Genomic DNA, 19,546 nt, shown 5'->3' with positions numbered 1-19,546 from the left:
AATGATATACCACATAAACACTAATTAAAGAAAGCCAGAATGGTTCTATTAATATTAAATGAAATAGATTTCAGAGCAATGAAATTTACTAGGAATAAAGAGTGACATTACATAATGATAAAGGATCAATTCACCAAGAACAGATAACAATTCTAATACGTATACACCTAAAAACAAAGCTTCAAAGTACATGAAGCACAACCTGAAGAAGTTAGATGAGTCTTTAATATGCTCCTCTTAGGAATAGAACTAGTAGAGTAAACTTCAGCAAGGATATAGAAGAATTGAAAAATACCATCAGCCAACAGAATCTGATTAGTATTTGTACAACATTCCACTCAACAACAGCAGAATACACATATTTTCAAGTACATATTGAACATTTACCAAGGTAGACCAAACCTTGCTTCATAAAACAAATGTAAATAAATTCAGATGAAAAAGTAGAAACAGAAAGATAGCAGGAAAAATATCTCCACATCTTGGAAATTAAACAACGAACTTTGTAGTAATCCATGGGTCAAAGAGAAAGTCTCAACGATATTAGAAAATATTTTAGTTGAATAGAAATGAACATATAACATTTCAAAATTAGTGGGTTGCCGCTAAAGCAATGCTTAGAGGGAAACTTGCAACATTAAATGCTCATATTAGAAAAAAAGGAAAGGTCTCAAATCAACAAGTAACCTTCTACCCTAAGAAACTAGAAACAGAAAAGTAAGATAAACTCACAGCAAAAAAGATGGAAATTAGATATAAACACAGAAAGTAATAAAATTAAAAACAGAAAAATAATACAGAAAAATCAACTAAACTAAAAGGTGGCTTTTTAAAAGATTGGCCGGGCACAGTGGCTCATGCCTGTAATCCCAGCAGTTTGGGAGGCCGAGGTGGGGGGATCACTTGAGGTCAGGAGTTCAAGACCAGCCTGACCACCATGCTGAAACCCCGTCTCTACTAAAAATACAAAAATTAGGCGTAGTGGCAGGCGCCTGTAATTCCAACTACTTGGTAGGCTGAGGCAGGAGAATCACTTGAACCTGGGAGGTTGAGGTTGCAATGAGCCGAGATCATGCCATTGCACTTTATCCTGGGTGACAAGAGCGAAACTCCATCTAAAAAAAATAATAAAAATAATATAAAGTCAATAAAATTGGTAAGTCTGTCAAGGGATTGAAAAAGGCACAATTTATCAATAGCAGGAATAAGAAGGGGTATCATTAGATAGTCTGAGAAATTCAAAGGGCCATAAGGAAATACTATGAACAATCAGATCCACATAAAATCCAACCACTTAGATGAGATGGGCCAATTCCTTAAAAACCACAACTACCAAACTCACAAAAGATGAAAGAGAAAACCTAGAGTCCTATAACTAAGAAATTGAACTTGTATTTGAAAACCTGAACAGGAAATCTCCAGACCCAGATGATTTCACTGGTGAATTCTGCCAAACATTAAAAGAAGAAATGTCACCAGTTCTGTTCACAGTCTTCCAGAAAGTTGAAGATGAGGAAGTACTTTCCAATTTATTTTATGATACCAGCATTACCCAAAGACAGTATGAGAAAGGAAATCTGCAGAACAGCATTTTTCATAAGTGTAGATACAAAATTTCTCAACAAAACATTAGCAAACTATATCCAACTATATATACATATATTTTTTAAATTATGATCAAGTGGAGCTTATCTAGGAAATGCAAGGCTATTCAGAATTCAAAAATCAATGTAATCCACTATGTTATGAAGTTATAAAAGAAAAACCACATGATTATATCAATTGATGTGGAAAAAGACTTTGGCAAAATGCAACATCTATTCATGAAATAAAAATCAATACTTAGATTATAAATCTAAATGTAAAATACATAAAACTATAAAATCATAAGAAACAAAGATAGGAGATAGTCTTTGTAGTCTATAAGGTTAGACAAAGAGTTCCTAGACCTAACACCAAAAGTACAACTCATAAGAGAAAAAATTGTTAACCTGGACCTCATCAAAATTAAAAACTCACTCTGTAAGTTACTATTAAGAGAATGAAAAGGCAAGCAATAGTCGGGTAGAAAATACTGACAAATCACATATCTGACAAAAGACTTGTGTCCAGAAAATACAAGCAACTCTCAAATCTCAATAGTAAGGAAGTAGACAACCCAATTTTAAAATGGACAAAAGATATGAACAGATGCTTCCTCAAAGAGGGTCTACGGATGTCAAAAAAAGTGAAAAGATGTCCACTGCCATTAGCCATTAGCGACATGCAAATTAAGCCGCTAATAATGTACCACCTCAACTTTCTTAGATTAGCTAAAATATAAAGTACTGATGGTATTAATTCCCTTTAAGGTTGTAGAACACTGGATCATTCCTACATTGCTGGTAGAGAGGTAGAATGGCATGGCCACTCTGGAAAACAGTTTGGTCGTTTCTTATAAACATATAGTTTCCATATGACCCAGATGTCCTAGTCCTGGGTTCTTCAGAAAAATACAAACACATTCACTGAAAAACCTGTACACCAATGGGCATAGCAGCTCTATTCATAATTACCTAAACTGGAAACAATCCAAATTTCTTCAATGGGTGAATGCATAAACTGGCTGTGGAACACCCACACAGTAGAAAACTACTCACCAACGAGAAGGCACACGGTATTGACAGACCCAAGTTGGATAAATCTCAAAGGCATTATGCTGGGTAGAAGCAGCCAGGATCAGGTGGTTACATGCTCTAGGATTATACTTTTATGACATTCTCGCAAAGAGCATAGGGATGGAGAACAGAGGAGAGCTGGCCAGGGTTTTTGGGGAGTGGAGGGCTGAGAAAGTTTTGTAGAGAGCTGTCTCGTGTCTTGATGGTGATGACTGTTCCACACATTTATACATGCGCTAAAACGCATAGAACCATGCCCCTGAAGAAAAAGGCTCGCTGTGTGTTAATTTTAAGGAAAAACAAAAAACAAACGTTTTAAAGCATCCAGCGTCAGCGTCACTTTTTCGAGACTAATGAAGTTTGACTGAACCTCACTTGGCTCTTTCCCTGCATCCCCTGCTCTGGTCGCCGGGGAGCAGCAGTGCAGTGCTGTGCTTTGGGGTGGAGGAACCTCCTGGACCCTTCCTGTCTCTACTCACTTCCCGTTAAGTTGGGTTCCTCATCCTCTTCTGAGGACTCATTTCATTTCCTTTCCCTGTCCCCACTCATCCAAAAGCTCAGACCAGGTTTGCTTGGTCTGCCATTCACAGCTGTGCCATCAGCCTCCCCCTGCCTCCCCACCCTATCCTTTCCTTCTCCAGTTGAGCCCGACTCTGCTGCCAAACTTGACCACCTGGCTTTCCCCTGGGCTGTCCTCTCCACTCCTGACCATGCACCCCTCGAAGCTATCTCATATGCTTGCCTCTGGGGACTCTGTGGCTGGGCTCCCTCCTTGGTGAGCACCCTTGACAATTCGTTGGAACTTCTCACCGGGCAGTAGTGTATTGCACACCCTGTACCAGCTTCTGAGGAGTGAGTTCAGTCTCTTCTTCTAGACACTGAGCTGCTTTTAGCTGAGGGCCAAGACCTCTTTACTGGTGCCTCCTCCATATTGCTTGATGGAGCACCTTGTGCACAGAAGGTGCAAATCAGAGAATATAGAACAAAGGATATTCTTCCTGTCTCTCATTGCCCTGGTCCAGAGAACCCTCAAGTCAGAAGTGGAAGAGGCCCTGTCAAAGGGGGAGGGAGTGAGGAGATGTTAGTCAAAGGGTAAAAAGCTTCGGTTAGACAGGAGGAATCAGGTTTTGAAGTCTGTTGCACAGCAGGGTGACTATAGTTAATAACAACATACAGTGTTGTATATTTCAAAATTGCAAGGAGAGTAAATGTCAGATGTCTCACCACAAATAAGTGAAGTGACAGATATGGTAATTAGCTTAATTCAATCATTCCATGTTGTGTATATATACATCTAAACATCTCATTGTACCCCATAAACATGTACCGTTATTACGGGTCCTGGAAGGTAACCTGTCCCCCACTTCCCTGGAGGTCTGTCTGTATTGCATTTAATAAATAGATGTTTGAGTTCCACCCATGGGTGCCCTTCTGCCTCAATCCCTTACTATGTGTATCCAGATAGGCTAGTTGTGCTGTGTGGCACACAATCCCCAAATCTCGTTAAAGCCGATGTGCTCATCACACAGCTGCTGGGCCCTTGCTGTAAAGTGTCCTCACCCAAGGACCCAGGCTGAGAGAGGCTTCACCTCCCATCACCAAGGGAGGTGAATGGAAAAAGGAATGAGGCAGATTTTGCACTGACTCTTCATGCTTCTCCCTGGGAACCGATACATGGCACTTGTGCCTACATGTTCTTGGCCGAGCGAAGGGGCAGGGAAGCGCAATCCTACTGTGTCTAGAAGACAAACTGGAAATATTTGGTGAACAGAAATCCTAACACCACAGGTGACCACCGCAGTGGGAAAGGCCGCTCCTCCTAGGAGCGGAAGTGAGGGTCACAGTCTTCCCTTGATTTCCTGCAGTATCTTCCCCAAGAGGGTACGCAAACACCAGCCTCCTGTTAGTGTGTGGCACTGTTTCTCTGCATGGTGTGCTTAGTTTTTGTGCTATAAACTCAAGCAGCCAGAATTAGTCACTCTCAGTTCTGTGTTCCCAGAACACTGGGTCCATAGGTCCATAACAGATCATGCCACAGTGATTTGGAGGGAGCTGTAGGAAGTGGCAGGAGGGTGCACAGCCTCACAGTGTGGGCCCTGGGCAGCCTGTGCCACCACTTCCCAGACCTGTGATGTTGGTGAGTTACACGGCCTCTCAGTGCCGCACTCCTTCCCCTTGGAATGGAAATGCAATAGTACCTGCCTTAAAGGGTTGCCATGAGGATTGAAGGAATGAATGGATGTAAAGCTCTTAACATGGTGCCCGTTACATACATAGTAAGTGCCCAGCAAATGTTACCTGTGTAACCCGACCCAAACTCCCAAGATGCCCGATGATGGACGCTTCAGAACAGATAACAGAAGGCCCTGCATTCAAAAGTCAATATCCATGTATATTTAAAACACACACATACCTTCCCTTCCTCCCTCCCTTGGTCTCTCTCTTGCTCTCTCTTATTCTCTCTCTTTCTCTTATTCTCTCTCTCTTATTGTCTCTTTCTCTCTCTCTTATTCTCTCTCTCTCTCTCTCATCTTTTATTATTTCTCTCTCTCTCTTAATAAGAAGATAACAAACAACCCAATTGGAAAATAGGCAGAAGGTTTGAACAAATGCTTCACAAAATAAGATACATAAATGGCCATTAAGCATGTAAAAAGATGTCCAACATCACTCGTCACCAGAAAAATGCAGATCCAAGCCATAACATTTCAATGGCTAAAGTTAAAAAAAAAAAAAAAAAAAAAAAAAACACTCATAACACCAAATGTTGACAGGGATTGCAGCAACCGGGACTTTCATACATTGCTGATGGAAAAGCAAAGACAGTGTAACCAGCTTTGTGCAGCCTTGTCTTATCAGGTTAAACATACGCTTACCAGATGACCCAGCAATTCCATGCCTCTGTATATCTATACAAAGATCTGTACCTGAGTATTCAGAATGGCATTATTCTTATTACCTCCAAGCTGGAAATGAACCAGATGTTGTGGCATATTCATACACAGGAATACTAGTCAGCAGGAAAAAGGAATGGGGTGTTAATATGTGTAGCAACACGATGCATCTCAAAAACGTCATGCTAAATCAAAGTAAAAGACTGTATACTCTGATTCCAGGGCTGTTAAATTCTAGACCAGGTGAAACTACCCGCAGATCAGTGGTTGCCTGTGGCTGTGGCTGGGGGTGGGCGGGTCAATCACAAAGACACAGGAGAAACCTCTTTAGGAAGAGGGAACTGTTGTTTATCCTGATTTTGGTGGTAGTCACCCAATTAATACACCAAACTATGCACTTAAAATGGATGAATTTTATTGAATTTAAAAAATGCCTTAAATCCCCAAAGCCTGGCCAGGCATGGTGCCTCATGCCTGTAATCCCAGCACATTTGGAGACCGAGGCTGGTGGATCACCTGAGGTCAGGAGTTTGAGACCAGCGTGGTCAACATGGTGAAACCCCATCTCTCCTAAAAAATACAAAAATCAGCCGGGTGTGGTGGCACGTGCCTGTAATCCCAGCTACTCAGGGGGTTGAGGCAGGAGAATCGCTTGAACTGGGAGGCGGAGGTTGTAGTGAGCTGAGATCTCAGTACTACACTCCAGCCTGGGCAACAAGAGTGAGACTCCCTCTCAAAAACCAAAAACCAAAGCTTGGTTGTTGGGGTGTCTTTCAAAACCTTCGTCCCAGTGTCTGTGTGTGGTGGTCTCAGGGCCTGCCGAGAGGACCCTCTTTTTGGGAATAAGGTCATTCCAGGCTCATTTTCTTTCTCTTGCCTGAGAGCAACGGAACCAGCAGACAGCGACCGGTTTCCAGTGGGCACCACAGTGTGTCCCAGCCGGAGGTGGATGGAAACAAGCTTGTGTCTCTGTCACTAACGATGGGAGCTTTCGTCAGAGTTGCTGCCAGGCCGTGTTGGTCGTCATTACACCCGTTGAAGAAGAGAACAGAGCAGTAATGAGCTGGGTGTTATCGGCTCACAAATAATTTATAATGGGCAAACTAGGACAGGAACAGAGCTTTTTTTGGCTAAGGAGGTTGCATGTCACTCTTTAAAATCTAGGCCAAAAAATTATTTATAATGCATAGACACTCACTTGGAAAGTTAAAGGGTTCCTTTCTTCTCTCCCGTGCGTTTGAACATGGTCTTTTAGCCTGGACTAGCAACAAGACGCCGCAACATCTTGCCGCCACGCCTGCAGTTAGTGTGTGATGTGAGACAGCGCAGGTAAAGAGAATGGCTCGGCGAGGGACAGGGCCTTTGTAGAAGTCCCTTAACCTAGAATCCAAGAACAGACAGGGAGGAGGGGAGAGGCAGGAAAAGACCCCTAGGTAAAGGGTGGTGACCGCGCACATTAGCTGAGCTTTGAAGAATTGCCCACATGTTATCAGGAAACAGCCTAAACTGAGATGGGACAGGTAAAAGATGGGTTGTGAACGTGTGTGTTGAAATCAAGGCAGATTGTGTGCAATTAGGCAGGGGCAAACTGAGTGGTTAGGGTCCCCGTGGTGTCTAGGGAAAGGGTTTTGGAAATATGTCCCTTTATGTCCAAGGGCTGTCCTGGGAAGCAGAGTCTTTACTGATACTGTTACCTATAGATACTTATACCTGCTCCAAGGGAGGTGCGTCCGAATCCAGCAGCACACTCTGTCCTGACCACACATTGGCCAGGAGCCTCCCGGTGAAGGACTTGCTCCCTTGGGAACCATGATCCCGGGCCCCAGGTGCCTGGAAAAGCAGCAGTGTTTTATGGGCCTGGCCTCTGGGGCCCCTGTTCTCTCTCTGAGAGCGGACTTCTGTAACAAGTCTGTCTTCAGTGAACTGGGGAGGAGTGAGCCGGCTTTCTCAGCCCTGCATCACCTTCAAATGCGTGGATGGTTGATGAAGGGCCTGTGGCATGTCATTGAAGATGGAGGCCCCTCAAGTAGCGCTGCTTCTGGACTTCTCTGGAGAGCTTTCTGCGTCACGTGTTCCTTGCTGGTTGTTAATTAGAGCATCCCTGACAGCCATGACTCCCTACTCAAGTTTCTGAGGATCTCAGGGTCCTCAGAGGTGCTTGGGTGGCTGGGGGGAGGCCCCTCTCCTCAAACGAAGCAGCTTCACTTTGATCTTTCCTACAGGTGTGCAGCACAGGGTGTCACTTATTTAAAATAGACTTTATTTTTTGGAGCATTTTTAGGCTCACAGACCAATTGAGTGAAAGACACAGAGGGTTCCCATGTCCCCCTGGACCCTCCCTAGACACACTCAGCCTCCCCCATTGTCAGCATCGCCCACTAGAGTGGTGCCTCTATATAGCTGATAAGCTTACACTGACACATTGTTACCACCCAGAGTTAACATAAAGGTGCACTTTTGTGTTGTACATTCTCCGAAGTCTAGACAAATGTGTAATGACACATATCCACCAGTACGGTGTCATATAGAGTGGATTCACTGCCCTAAAACTCCTCTCTTCCTCCCTCTCTAACCCCTAGCAACCACTGAGCTTTATGCTGTCTCTGTAGTTTTGCGTTTTCCAGAATGTCATATACTTGCTATCATACAGTGTGTAGCTTTTTGAGACCGGCTTCTCCAACTTAGTAATACGCATTTAACTTTCCTCCATGTCATTTTAAAAAGGGTTCATCTCCTCTTAGCAGCTTGACAGCCATGTGCAGTACCTGTCATGTGTCCGCCCTGGGTCTGCACAGCCCTGGCTATTGTGGGCAGGGTGCGTCTTGCCTCCCTGAACAGGGTGATGAGCTCTTTGGAGCAGGGGCCAGGACATATGTGCTGGTGGCACACGGGACACCTGGCCACCCCTTGGGCCCCGGAACCGGGCTGGGTGTTCTGAATTGAAGGGGACATGGTTTGAGTCTTAGGAAGGGCTCTCTGAGCGCAGCCATCTCAGTCAGCAGTGTGTCCTTTGCTCTCTGAAAGCGAAAGCTCTATGAAGTCCGAGTGAGCGGCATCCGGCCTCAGAGCTAATCTGTGTAAGATTTTGTGTCTGAGTCAGAACTCACTGATTATTAATGCCGTCTGTCTTTGTGGCCAAGAGTCTAGCAAAACATTTTCTATCCTTCTGCCTCGGAAATGTGGCCAGTGTGACCTTCTTGAAAGAGGTTTTTGATAAGATAGATGATCACAATAGAATGTGCTCTAATAGAAAGTGCTTCTGTTTCATCGCAAAACCTTTGTGACGTGGAATGTTCCAGTAACCTGCTCGTTTTGTGTTTACAGAGCTTCTCGAAACAAGTCTGAGAAGAAGCGTCGGGACCAGTTCAATGTTCTCATCAAAGAGCTCAGTTCCATGCTGCCTGGTAACACGCGGAAAATGGACAAAACCACCGTGTTGGAAAAGGTCATCGGATTTTTGCAGAAACACAATGGTAAAGGTCACCCTTCTCTCTGTTTTTCTTCCTCCCTGCCCTGTCCATGTGGTGATGACTTCACCAATCTGGGCTGCCTGGTTGGTTTTGTCTCCCCAGCCAGGCCCAGCCTTACCAGTTGAGGGCTTCCCATTTCAAAGGCACCCCACCCTCTATCAGCCCATCTCTGGCTAGGTGGGGAGAGGGCACACACCTCCCAATTGCATTATAAGCCAGACGAGAGAATCCAAAACAACCTCACAGGCAGCACCCAGCCGAAGCAGTGTGGCATTCATAGTGACAACATCTTGATCAAAACTCCCTGGCATAAGTGTCTTTTATTCAGTGCTGAACAGACGCAGTGGCTGAGTACTCACTTCCTGTGGGATCAGACCGTGTGGGTCTTTTCGTCCCTCTCTGCCACTGCCCTCGAACTCTTTGGTCTTTGAAGCTATATCATGAAAAAATACAGTGAAAAGAATGTATTTTCTTAATGTCACATTCATTGTGTTTTTATTGAGATATAATTTCCATCCCATAAAATTCACCATTTTAAAGTGTAGAGTGCAGGCGTCTTTAGCATATTCACAAGGTGATGTAACCGTCACCACTATCTAATTTCATCACGCCGGAAAAGAAACCCTGTATCCATTAGCGATCATTTCCCGTTCTTCCCCCTCCCTCCAGATCCTGCCAACCACTAATCTATTTTCTGTCTCTATCAATTCCCCTATTCTAGGCATTTTATACAAATAGAATCATACGGTATGTGGTCTTTTGTATCTGGCTTCTTTCACTTAGCATCTGTGTTTTAGCGCACAGGAGTACTTCATTCCATTTTATGGACCAACAGTATTCCATTGTATGGATATATTAATACCATATTTTGATTAACCATTCATCAGTTGATGGATATTTGGGTTGTTTACAATTTTTGGAAATGATGAATGATGCTGCTGTGAACATTCATGTACAAATCTGTAAGTTGATATATATTTTTCACTTCTCTTGTTTGTATTCCTAGGAGAGGAATTGCTGCATTAAATGGTAGTGTTTAACTTTTTGAGGAACTGCCAAACTGTTTTCCAAGGTGGCTTGTACCAATTTACATTCCCAGCAGCAATGTATGAGGGTTCTAATTTCTCCACATCCTTGCCAACACTTGTTACTGTCTTTTTTTATTGTAACTATTATTAATACCATCTCCCTAGTGGGTGTGAAGTGATATCTTATATGACTTTGATTTGAATTTCCCAATGACTAATGATGTTTTCCTTTTCATGATCTTTTCATGTGTTTATTGGCCATTTGTATATCTTCTTTGGAGAAATGTCCAAATCCATGGCCCATTTTTAAATCATTGATTTTTCTTTTTATGCCTGAATGGTAAGAGTTCTTCATGTATTCTGGATAGTAGACCCTTATCTGGCATAGAATTTGAAAGTATCTTGCCCGATTCTGTGGATTGTCTTTTTACTTTTCAAGTGATACTCTTTGACACACGAAGGTTTTAAATTTTAATTGTTAATGTCCAATTTATTTTTTTCTTTTGATTGCTTGTGCTTGAGGCATCCTATCTAAGAAACCATTGCCTAATCTAAGGTAATAAGGATTTATATCTATGTTTTCTTCCAAGAGGTTTATAATTTTAAACTAGGTGAAGCATAGATATTTGATCCATTTTGTGTTTGTTTTTGTAGATGTTGTAAGGTAGGCTGTGAAAATTCATCCTTTTGCATGTGGATTTCCAGTTATCCTGCCACTCCATTCTTTTTCTAACTTTGTAATACTTTATAAAAGTAACACATACAGAGACTATACATATCATAACTATACAGTTGAATTAATTATCACAAAGCAGACACAGCCAGGGAACCAACGACTCAGGTCAAGAAATAGAAGCCCCTTCCTGTCTTCCTCTGCTTTCCCAAAAGACGGAACCTCTGTGCTGACTTCTAACCCCATAGGTTGGTTTTGCCTGTTGGGGCCTTATTCAGATGGAACCATGAATTATGCACATGATGTTTAGAGATTCCTCCCATTCTTCCAGTGCTGTTGCTGGTTCCTTTCATTAGTGTATAATATTCCATCACATGATTGCCTGCATATGCCGCTTGAACCCATCCTTGAACTCACGTCTTTCTCAAATCATTTTATCTCCCTTTTCCTCTCCTTCAAACCCTTTTACCTGTTAGTGTGATCGCACCTACCCTGCCAGTCACCCAGGATGTTACAAAAAGTCACAGAATAGTGGAGAGGGCTCTGAACCTATTAGCAAGCAGGAAGAGCAGAATTCTTTTCTCTTTAATCATGACACCAAACATAATAAGTCAGAAATGTCAGACTTCGTGAGGAAATAATTACAGTTCTTCCACACAGGCAGTGATGTGTCTCTTCCACTGAACATTTTCCTAGACAAGATGATTTCATAAAAGAGGGTGCGGCTGGGACATCAGAAAGTTTCATTATACTTCTTATTCTTTTATTATTTCTTTGATGATCATATATACCTATTAAAAATGTGACAGTAATGATACATCCTCATATTATTTTTTTCCAAAGCTGCCCAGGAGAGAGTAAAGAACATGTTAATTGCTTTTGTTAAAAGTCAGGGAAGACCAATCAAGCAGGATTGGAATGAAGTGTTACAGCAGTATTTGATCGCCCTGATAATTTAATCAAAATGGTTATATTTCCTAAATAATGATTTAGCCAAGTGAAATAGCAGGTTGGTTTGATTGCCAAGATATTTTGTGCAAATTACTCAAACTAGGTCAGTGCCACTGAGAAGCAGGACAGCTGTTAAATAGGACAGCTGGGATCAAGTTCGTCAGCCTGACATTTATGCCGGGCTCTGTCCACTGTGGAATGACAGAATTGTCAAATCTGGGTCCTGGAAAGGATCAGTCAGCAGAAATGCAGCCTCCAAACACCGGGAGAGCCTGCTTCAGCTCGCCTTTTTCATAAGACGAAGGTCTAGTCCTCACAACCCACTTAGACACAACCAGGATCATGCCAGGATCTCACCCGTCTCTGATTTCGTGTTCAAAAGAAAGCAGAAAATTCATGGAACATTTTTTGGGGAAATAGAGTTGTTAGAGCAAAACTTGAACTAAAGCAAAAAAGCAAAGCAATCACTTTACTTGCAATCCAAATGGACATGAACTCTGCAGACATCTGCAACAGAGTAGAGAATACTGACCGTAAGCATCTATGCAGGGCTTGCTGTGAGCTGCGCAATATTCTACGAGCTCTACATACAGGAACTCCTCTACATAAAGCTCCTCTTCGTGGCAGCGCTTTTTTTTTTTTTTTTTTTTTTTTTTTGGAGACAGAGTCTTGGTCTGTCACCCAGGCTGGAGTGCAGTGGGGCAATTTTGGCTCACCGCAACCTCCACCTCCCAGGTTCAAGCGATTCTCGTGCCTTAGCTTCCCAAGTAGCTGGGATTACAGACACGTGCCACCACATCTGGCTAATTTTTTGTATTTTTAGTGGAGATGGGGTTTTGCCACTTTGGCCAGACTGGTCTCAAATTCCTGGCCTCAAGTGATCTGCCCACCTTGGCCTCCCAAAGTGCTGGGATCACAGGCGTGAGCCACCACGCCCGGCCCATGGCAGCACTTCAAGTTAGTTCCATCGCACAGATGAGGCACACAAGGTCAAGTCACTCATCCAACTCAGACAGCCAGGAAAACGTGGAATCTAAACCCAGCAGCCTGTCTCCAGACCCCAGCTTTTTAGTGCTACACTCTATGGCTCCTCCACGAGAGGTGATCTGCAGGGCTTCTTGTGGCTGTTTATACCACAGTTGCACTACAGCCGTTCCTGAGTGTGTCCATTTAGACTACTGGTTTTCAACCTTGTGTGCATATTTGAATCACCTGAAGAGCTTTTGAAAACTACATATTACCAGGTAACCCCCCACAGACCAATATGTCACGATCTCTAGGGGTGGGACCACACTGGGATACCAGCTTGCAAGAGAAGATTGTTCAATTTTCAGGAGTTTTGCCAAAGTTGGTAGCTTGAAATCAGCCATGGTAGGCATATCTACACCACAGAAAGGGGCAAACACTGCAAATCAGGGCTGGTTGTTGTAGAGGGTAGAGAGCCTTTCACCAGCAGGTGGTCAGGTAAAGCCCAGGCATCAACATTTTTAAAGCTCCCCAGGTGATTCCGGCGTGCAGTGAGGGTTAAGAACTATGAATTTCAACATGCTTCCTGCCTTCATGCTAAAGGCAGACCACATGTAAGTAAGGACAGATGATTAGGTCTAAGTAGTTGCTATAATTATTTAGCTCTTTCCCCAATAATCTTTCAGCATTGTTGTTTTCTCAGCTTGGGAAATAAATTTTAATCCTGGACTGTACAAGTAATGCAAATCAAAATGAGAATCTGATCACGATTCTTTGTAGCAAAATGTTGTAACAGTAGCTATTGTAAGAGAGACATCCCTAAAGTCTGTAAATAGCAGGACATATCGGACATCCTTATCTACATCCATCTAAATGTTCTACAGGGTCAGGCTGGCCTACGCGTTATCCTCTTCCTGAGTGAGTCTCAAGCTGACCTAATGAAATTTTCTCCTACTATTAAATCCCATTCCTCATTCACACCTCTTTAATGTGTCTGTCTTCATGGATGGAAGGTGAGGTGGGGAGAGCAGTAGAATAAGGAGAAATTTCCCTGTTGAACAGGGTAATATTTACCCAGGACAGCTGTGGAATTTCTGCCCCATTTTCCAGGATTTTATTTGAGCACATACATCTCAAACATATACTGCTTATTACTCAGATATATCAGGAGCAGTCAGGAGTTGAGCACTCTAGGAAATGGCTACAGGTGATACCGGAGTAGAATTCTGGGGGTTGGCTCTTAATCACAATGTTTTCCTACAAAAGTGGCTCTCAGGTGGTTTTGTTTCCCTGGAAATTTGGAAACCACTTTGACCGTAACACTGAATTTTATTTCCCAGTGTAACATTTTTTCCTCGATTTGAGACATCGTATCTAACATATTTTTTTAAATATGCTATGAACTGAACCTTCACTTCCAAGGAGTCCCATTCAATTGTTGAAATACAAAGTGAATGAGATGGCTGCTTTCGGTATTATTATGCTAGCGTTGACAAAATACCCAGTCATACAGAATGACCTAAAAATTACTGAGGTTAAAGAAGTGGGTCTTTCCTTTTCCTTCACCATGACGTTGAATGGATCTCTATCTAAATGAAATTTGGGCTGCCACAAAGACTCCTCTACTAGACAGACAGGTAATCTGCAGTTTGATCCTCGTGGTCAAAAGAGTCTGACAGTTGAGTGTGCATATTGGGGAGAAGAGGAAAGGCGTTTGTGAGGTTAATATTGTAGCACATCTTCAGTCCCTCTCTTTTCTAAGTGGCCAAACTGTGGCAACCATTTGTTTGAAGAGGTGGGAGTTGCACCCTCTCTTCCTCGCCTCAGCCAGCACCACAGAACGGATTCTGGCCAAGATGTGCTTGTAGCACCTGCCTCTGCTTCCCATGCTGCGTTCCACCATGTGCGTACGACACCTGGCACTGGGTGTGTCCCCACAGTGCGGCCCTTCCTCCAGGGGCCCTCTCAGTGTCATTGGCTGCCTGACCACCAGCACAGCTTCCTCTCCTGGGTTTCTTCCTGTGTTCAGTTACCAAAGGCTCCCAGCGGCTCTCTTGTGCCCCTTTAAAATCACAAAGACAAAAATCCAACGTTGTATAACAGCAGCAGCAACTTGTTCTGTCTGACATCTTGAAGGAAGGAACCTTCCTGGTGGAGCCGAGCACTGCTGGGAACGTTGGATTTCGGAACAAGTGGGGGTTTACAGGGTCACGTGCACAACTCAGCTCTTTTTTTTTTTTGAGACGGAGTCTGGCTCTGTCGCCCAGGCTGGAGTGCAGTGGCTCGATCTCGGCTTACTGCAAGCTCCGCCTCCTGGGTTCACGCCAGTCTCCTGCCTCATTCTCCCAAGGAGCTGGGACTACAGGCGCCCGCCACCACGCGTGGCTAATTTTTTTTGTATTTTTAGTAGAGACGGGGTTTCACCGTGTTAGCCAGGATGGTCTCGATCTCCTGACCTCGTGATCTGCCCTCCTCTGCCTCCCAAAGTGCTAGGATTACGGGCGTGAGCCACCGCGCCCGGCCATAACTCAGTTCTTTACATCCTTTGTTCATGAGTAGCTGCTGCATTCACTCAGATTCATTCATTCAAATGGCAGAATGCATTCCTCATGCTCCATGTAAGAGATTATCAAAAACACAAGCACAAAGGAGAGAGCCTTGAAATCTTTCTCCTGGCTTAAAGTTGATGGATTCATCTGCCTGGACCATTTGCATTCTCCAGGAAGTTGTTAAACAGGTTAGTTTTATTCTCTGAGATACGAGTCTTATGTTCTTTAGCACCGAGGAAATAGTCTCTGAAGAAACCTATTACTACATGAAATGGAGCAAAATGTTGGTTTAAGATGGAGGATAAACAGAAGGAAAAACAAACGTATTTGATATTGCATTTGAGCTACCTGTAATTATCTTATCAGAAATAATTTAATAATAGAACAAAACATTCTGTAAAAATGCAGAAGAACTAAAATATTTAAGGAACCCCTTGTAGGCCAATGACTATTTGAATTTATAAATGCGCATAATGTCTTCAGTACAAGGCAGTTGCATGAAATGGATGAACTGTAGATTAACCCCTAAAAGTTCTGAGGAGAGTACATTCTGTGTATGGGTATAGCGCGCTGTATTTCAGTAACGGAAGTGCGGAAAAATATGGTACATTCTGTATAACACAGTGGGTTATTTTCCACATGCCTAAGATGTTTCTGGAATTTTTAAAATCCCAGGTCTGTGAAGTGTTTTGCTTCACCTGGACCATGAAGAAGCCACCTAGGAAGGTGTCACAACCATCCCAGTGTTTGTTCCTGTTGCCTTCATAGGTGGCAACTACCTAATTCCAACTGTTGGCGACGGAGTTCGTCATGTAGACATTCAGGGCCGGGTACCACCTGCAAGGGCAGGCACCCCAGCCATAGAGAAGGTGGGGGATGATCCTCCCTAAAGCCTCATTAAGGGAGGTGAGAACATTCAAAGCTCCCAGTCCTTGGAAATCAGGGTAACATATTTCCTTATGCTGGCTTCTTAAATTAAACTACACAGAAGTTTACACAAAATTACACAGAAGTAACATGTGCTTCATCTGTTAATTCCAATTTCTAGGTGCCATTGACTATAAAGGCTTATTTGTGTCTCTTTTTTAGAAGTCTCAGCGCAAACGGAAATCTGTGACATTCAGCAGGACTGGAAGCCTTCATTCCTCAGTAATGAAGAATTCACCCAGCTGATGTTGGAGGTGAAATGCACTTTCAAAATCGCTTCAACAGTTGCCAGTTAAAATGTAGCTACTTGTTGCAGATAAGCCCCTGTGCCCAAAGGAAACTACCGTTCTTGATCCAGGGAAGACTTGGCTTTGAAACAGATACCCTCCCTGAGGCTCTCTGCCTGCTGTTGCCTGTGGGCCATGTCAACAAGAATCCCAAAATTGAATGTGGTCACGTGCTTTCACTACAGTGACCACAGGATGAGCCCCTTGATGGTGTCACAACCAGAGGACACTTTGCTAGGGAGTCAGGAAGGGTGGGTTCGAGGTGGGTAGAGAGAGGGGAAGGACAGAGGGAAGATGAATCGGCTGGCACTGTCATTTGACTCAGAGTCTTCTCTTTAGACTGCTATGATGATACGTTTTCTCTTAGTAGAAACACGTCTTGAAATTAAAAGTTGTCTTTTAAAGATATGCTTTGAACTTGAACTCATATTACGTCCACATGGCATACAAATGTTAGCCACAGGGACCCCGTGCCTCCCCATCCGGCTCACGCCCTTTCTGTGCTGAGTGAGATGCTCATGTTCCTCCCTCTGGGTCAGAGGCCCCATACTCATCTATAGGGCTGTATTTGTGAAAACCTGGCTGATCTCAAGATCGTATCTTTGTATATGGGTGAAACTCCTCAGTACAGATGAGCATAAGCCTCTACAGAAACAGCTGCCAGGGTGCTGTGTCTTCTCACCTGGGATAAGTTTCGGAGTATATGGACATGGCAGTGGAGCAGAAAAAGCTCCAGGCAGGCATATCCAGGCCTGCAACCAAGAAGAGGTGAACTGGGACAGATGAGCTCAGCAAAGGGAAGTTAGATGCTGGCTGTGACCAGTGGTTCCTGGCAGGGTGTTTGGAGAGTGGCTTCTGGGGATAAATCTTTCTCTCTCATATCTTATGTGCCTATATAAGACTGATGTAAACTTCAATTTACATAGATTAACTTGCAGAAAACAGAAAGTACTGGAGTAAGAAAATGCCAGAATGAAGATGTCCAAATATTATGAAATGTAAACGCATTAATGAACATTTGCATAAGATGAAAGATACTTAAATCTACATGTGAACTATATTTAAAGAAAATACAGAACTTTCTGCAGAAGCAATGCATTTTTAAGTATGTTAAATTTAAAGCAGCTTGTGAAATGTTGAATTAATGTATCATTATGCTAATTTACATAAATCGATTTATCTTTTAATTCTTATGGAAGAGTAGTTAAAACACATAACCCTATAGCAGCAGCCTTTTTTTAAGAGCCTGTAGCACAACCTTTTTTTTTTTTTTTCCCAGTGAGTTTCAAACTATCAAAAGTATTTGAGGAAATAGGGCTTTTGTAAAGTTAAAAATGAATACATTTCGGGGCTAGAAGACAGGACTGAGATTCAGGAGACTGGAATTTCTAGACAAGGAAGATTGATATTTGTATAGTCTTTATGCACTTTTCCTTGCTCCCGGTGTGGACTCCTAGAAGCCAGTGGAAAGGAAATCATGCTAGATGAATGAATTGGATCTGAAATTAAGCTGCACAACCAGCAGGCCTTCTGGGTGAATGGCAGCTGTGAGTGGTCTGGGAAGTCCACCAGCTGGTACTGCTGACCCTGACTGTGTCAGGCTTCTCTTCCAACCTGTGGCTCTTCAGTAGACACAGACCTAGTGCTGAGTGACTGGAGCCTTCTAGCATCTCCTTCCTGATGGCCTGAGCCCCAGCTGTGGTTGCGGGAGTTGGAGAGCCTCCAGGGTGATGTCATCATTGTCCAGTGCAACCTTCCCATAGCATGGGTCTCTCTCCAGCTGCACCTCCCTCTGTTTTTTTCAGAGACTGTGAAGAATCCAGGTGCCATGTCTTAGTGGCCAGGATGTTCCCTTTTTAAAATGAGGACAGAGCCCAGGAGAGAACCCATCATGTCTCTAGGGAACTGCTAATGCCCTCCAGATGTGACTCCCATCTTCTTCCATCTTCTCTCAAAAAGGCACAAAACCAGACTCCAGGGGGACTCACATAGCTGTGAAGTTTGAAAAAACAAAATTGACCTGGCTGCAGACCAGCTGAGCTGGGAAAGTATCAGCTGGCAAAGACTGTGGCTACCAGCATTGGAACAATTTCACTCAAGAGGAGACCAAGTGCCTGTGGCCCGGGGAATAGGGAGCTTGTGGAATTTCTGAATTTTTAATCAGAAAAGCAATCTCTTAGCCCAGAGGTTGTCCCAGAGAACACAAGAAATGTTCCAGCTGATTCAGGAATTAGCAGAAAGGGAAGGTTTCATTTCCCTCTAGTGTGGGGCGAGTATCGAATTCTGAGCCATTATGGCTGCTTTGGAGACACCCCAGTGAAAATCACCCTTCCATGGAGAGAGGCACAGCACTTTGCAATCTCTTGCTGTTGAATCCCTTTCAGATGCTACTGATGGGACTTCCAGAACCATAGCAAGCTTTCTTAAAGCAGTGACTCAGTGCAGCTCTCATAGAGTTGATGGAAATGCCAATGAGCTGATGAAAGTTATCTTCCATCTATAAATACCTTCAGCTTTTTAACACCCGCTTGCTTTAGACATTCAGGAGGGACATGGGCTCACTGTGCAAGACCATTTGCACTGCCCTGGCTTTACCCAGCTTTCCAATCTGCTTTTTCCAGAAAAGTGTCACTGATGTCATCAACAGTACCCTTACCCCTTAAAAAAATTCACCTCCTAGAGGGCTGCCAAGATGACTTCAAAACATTTTTAGAAAAATACTTGGGAAGGAAAAGTTCCTGGGATGTACTGCTTCGTTTACCGTAACTCACAAATCTAACCCAGCGTTTCTCAATCTTGCCCTATGGTGATTTTGGACCTGGTAGTTCTTCGTCGTGGGGGCTGTCCTGCGTATTACAGGATATTTGGCAGCACTAGATGCCAACACCACCCACTCCAGTGGTGACAACCAAAAATGCCTCCAGACATTACCGAAATTGCTCCCAGTTGAGAACCACTGATGTCATCCAAGAGGATGAGGTCCATTTAAGAAACGTACTTGAATCTGTTCTTCAGTCTAAATCCTGCCAGCTGTCAGTGTAAAATAATAAATGAGTCTAGTGTTAACTTTCCTGGTTGAAAGAACTCTTTCCCATTTCGGCATATGCTACAAAGGTACCCTTCACACACTGCTCCTGGCCTCTC

At 43.4% G+C, this 19,546-nt stretch overlaps 1 protein-coding gene across 1 annotated transcript in view; it reads left to right on the top strand.

Annotated features, from left to right (window-relative positions):
* The window catches only part of NPAS2 (neuronal PAS domain protein 2), a 188,267-nt gene that overhangs the window by 98,627 nt on the left and 70,094 nt on the right, over window positions 1-19,546 (top strand). Inside the window, exons 3-4 of the mRNA XM_011969592.1 lie at window positions 8,876-9,024; window positions 16,278-16,369. Of these exons, the coding sequence (XP_011824982.1) occupies window positions 8,876-9,024; window positions 16,278-16,369 (241 nt within the window). The remainder of the gene's footprint in view (window positions 1-8,875; window positions 9,025-16,277; window positions 16,370-19,546) is intronic.

The sequence above is a fragment of the Mandrillus leucophaeus genome, unplaced genomic scaffold (genome assembly GCF_000951045.1).
Source record: "Mandrillus leucophaeus isolate KB7577 unplaced genomic scaffold, Mleu.le_1.0 Scaffold9, whole genome shotgun sequence".
Lineage (NCBI taxonomy): Eukaryota > Metazoa > Chordata > Mammalia > Primates > Cercopithecidae > Mandrillus > Mandrillus leucophaeus.
The sequence above is the reverse complement of the archived record's forward strand: the minus strand, read 5'-3'. Positions and strand labels throughout refer to the sequence as shown.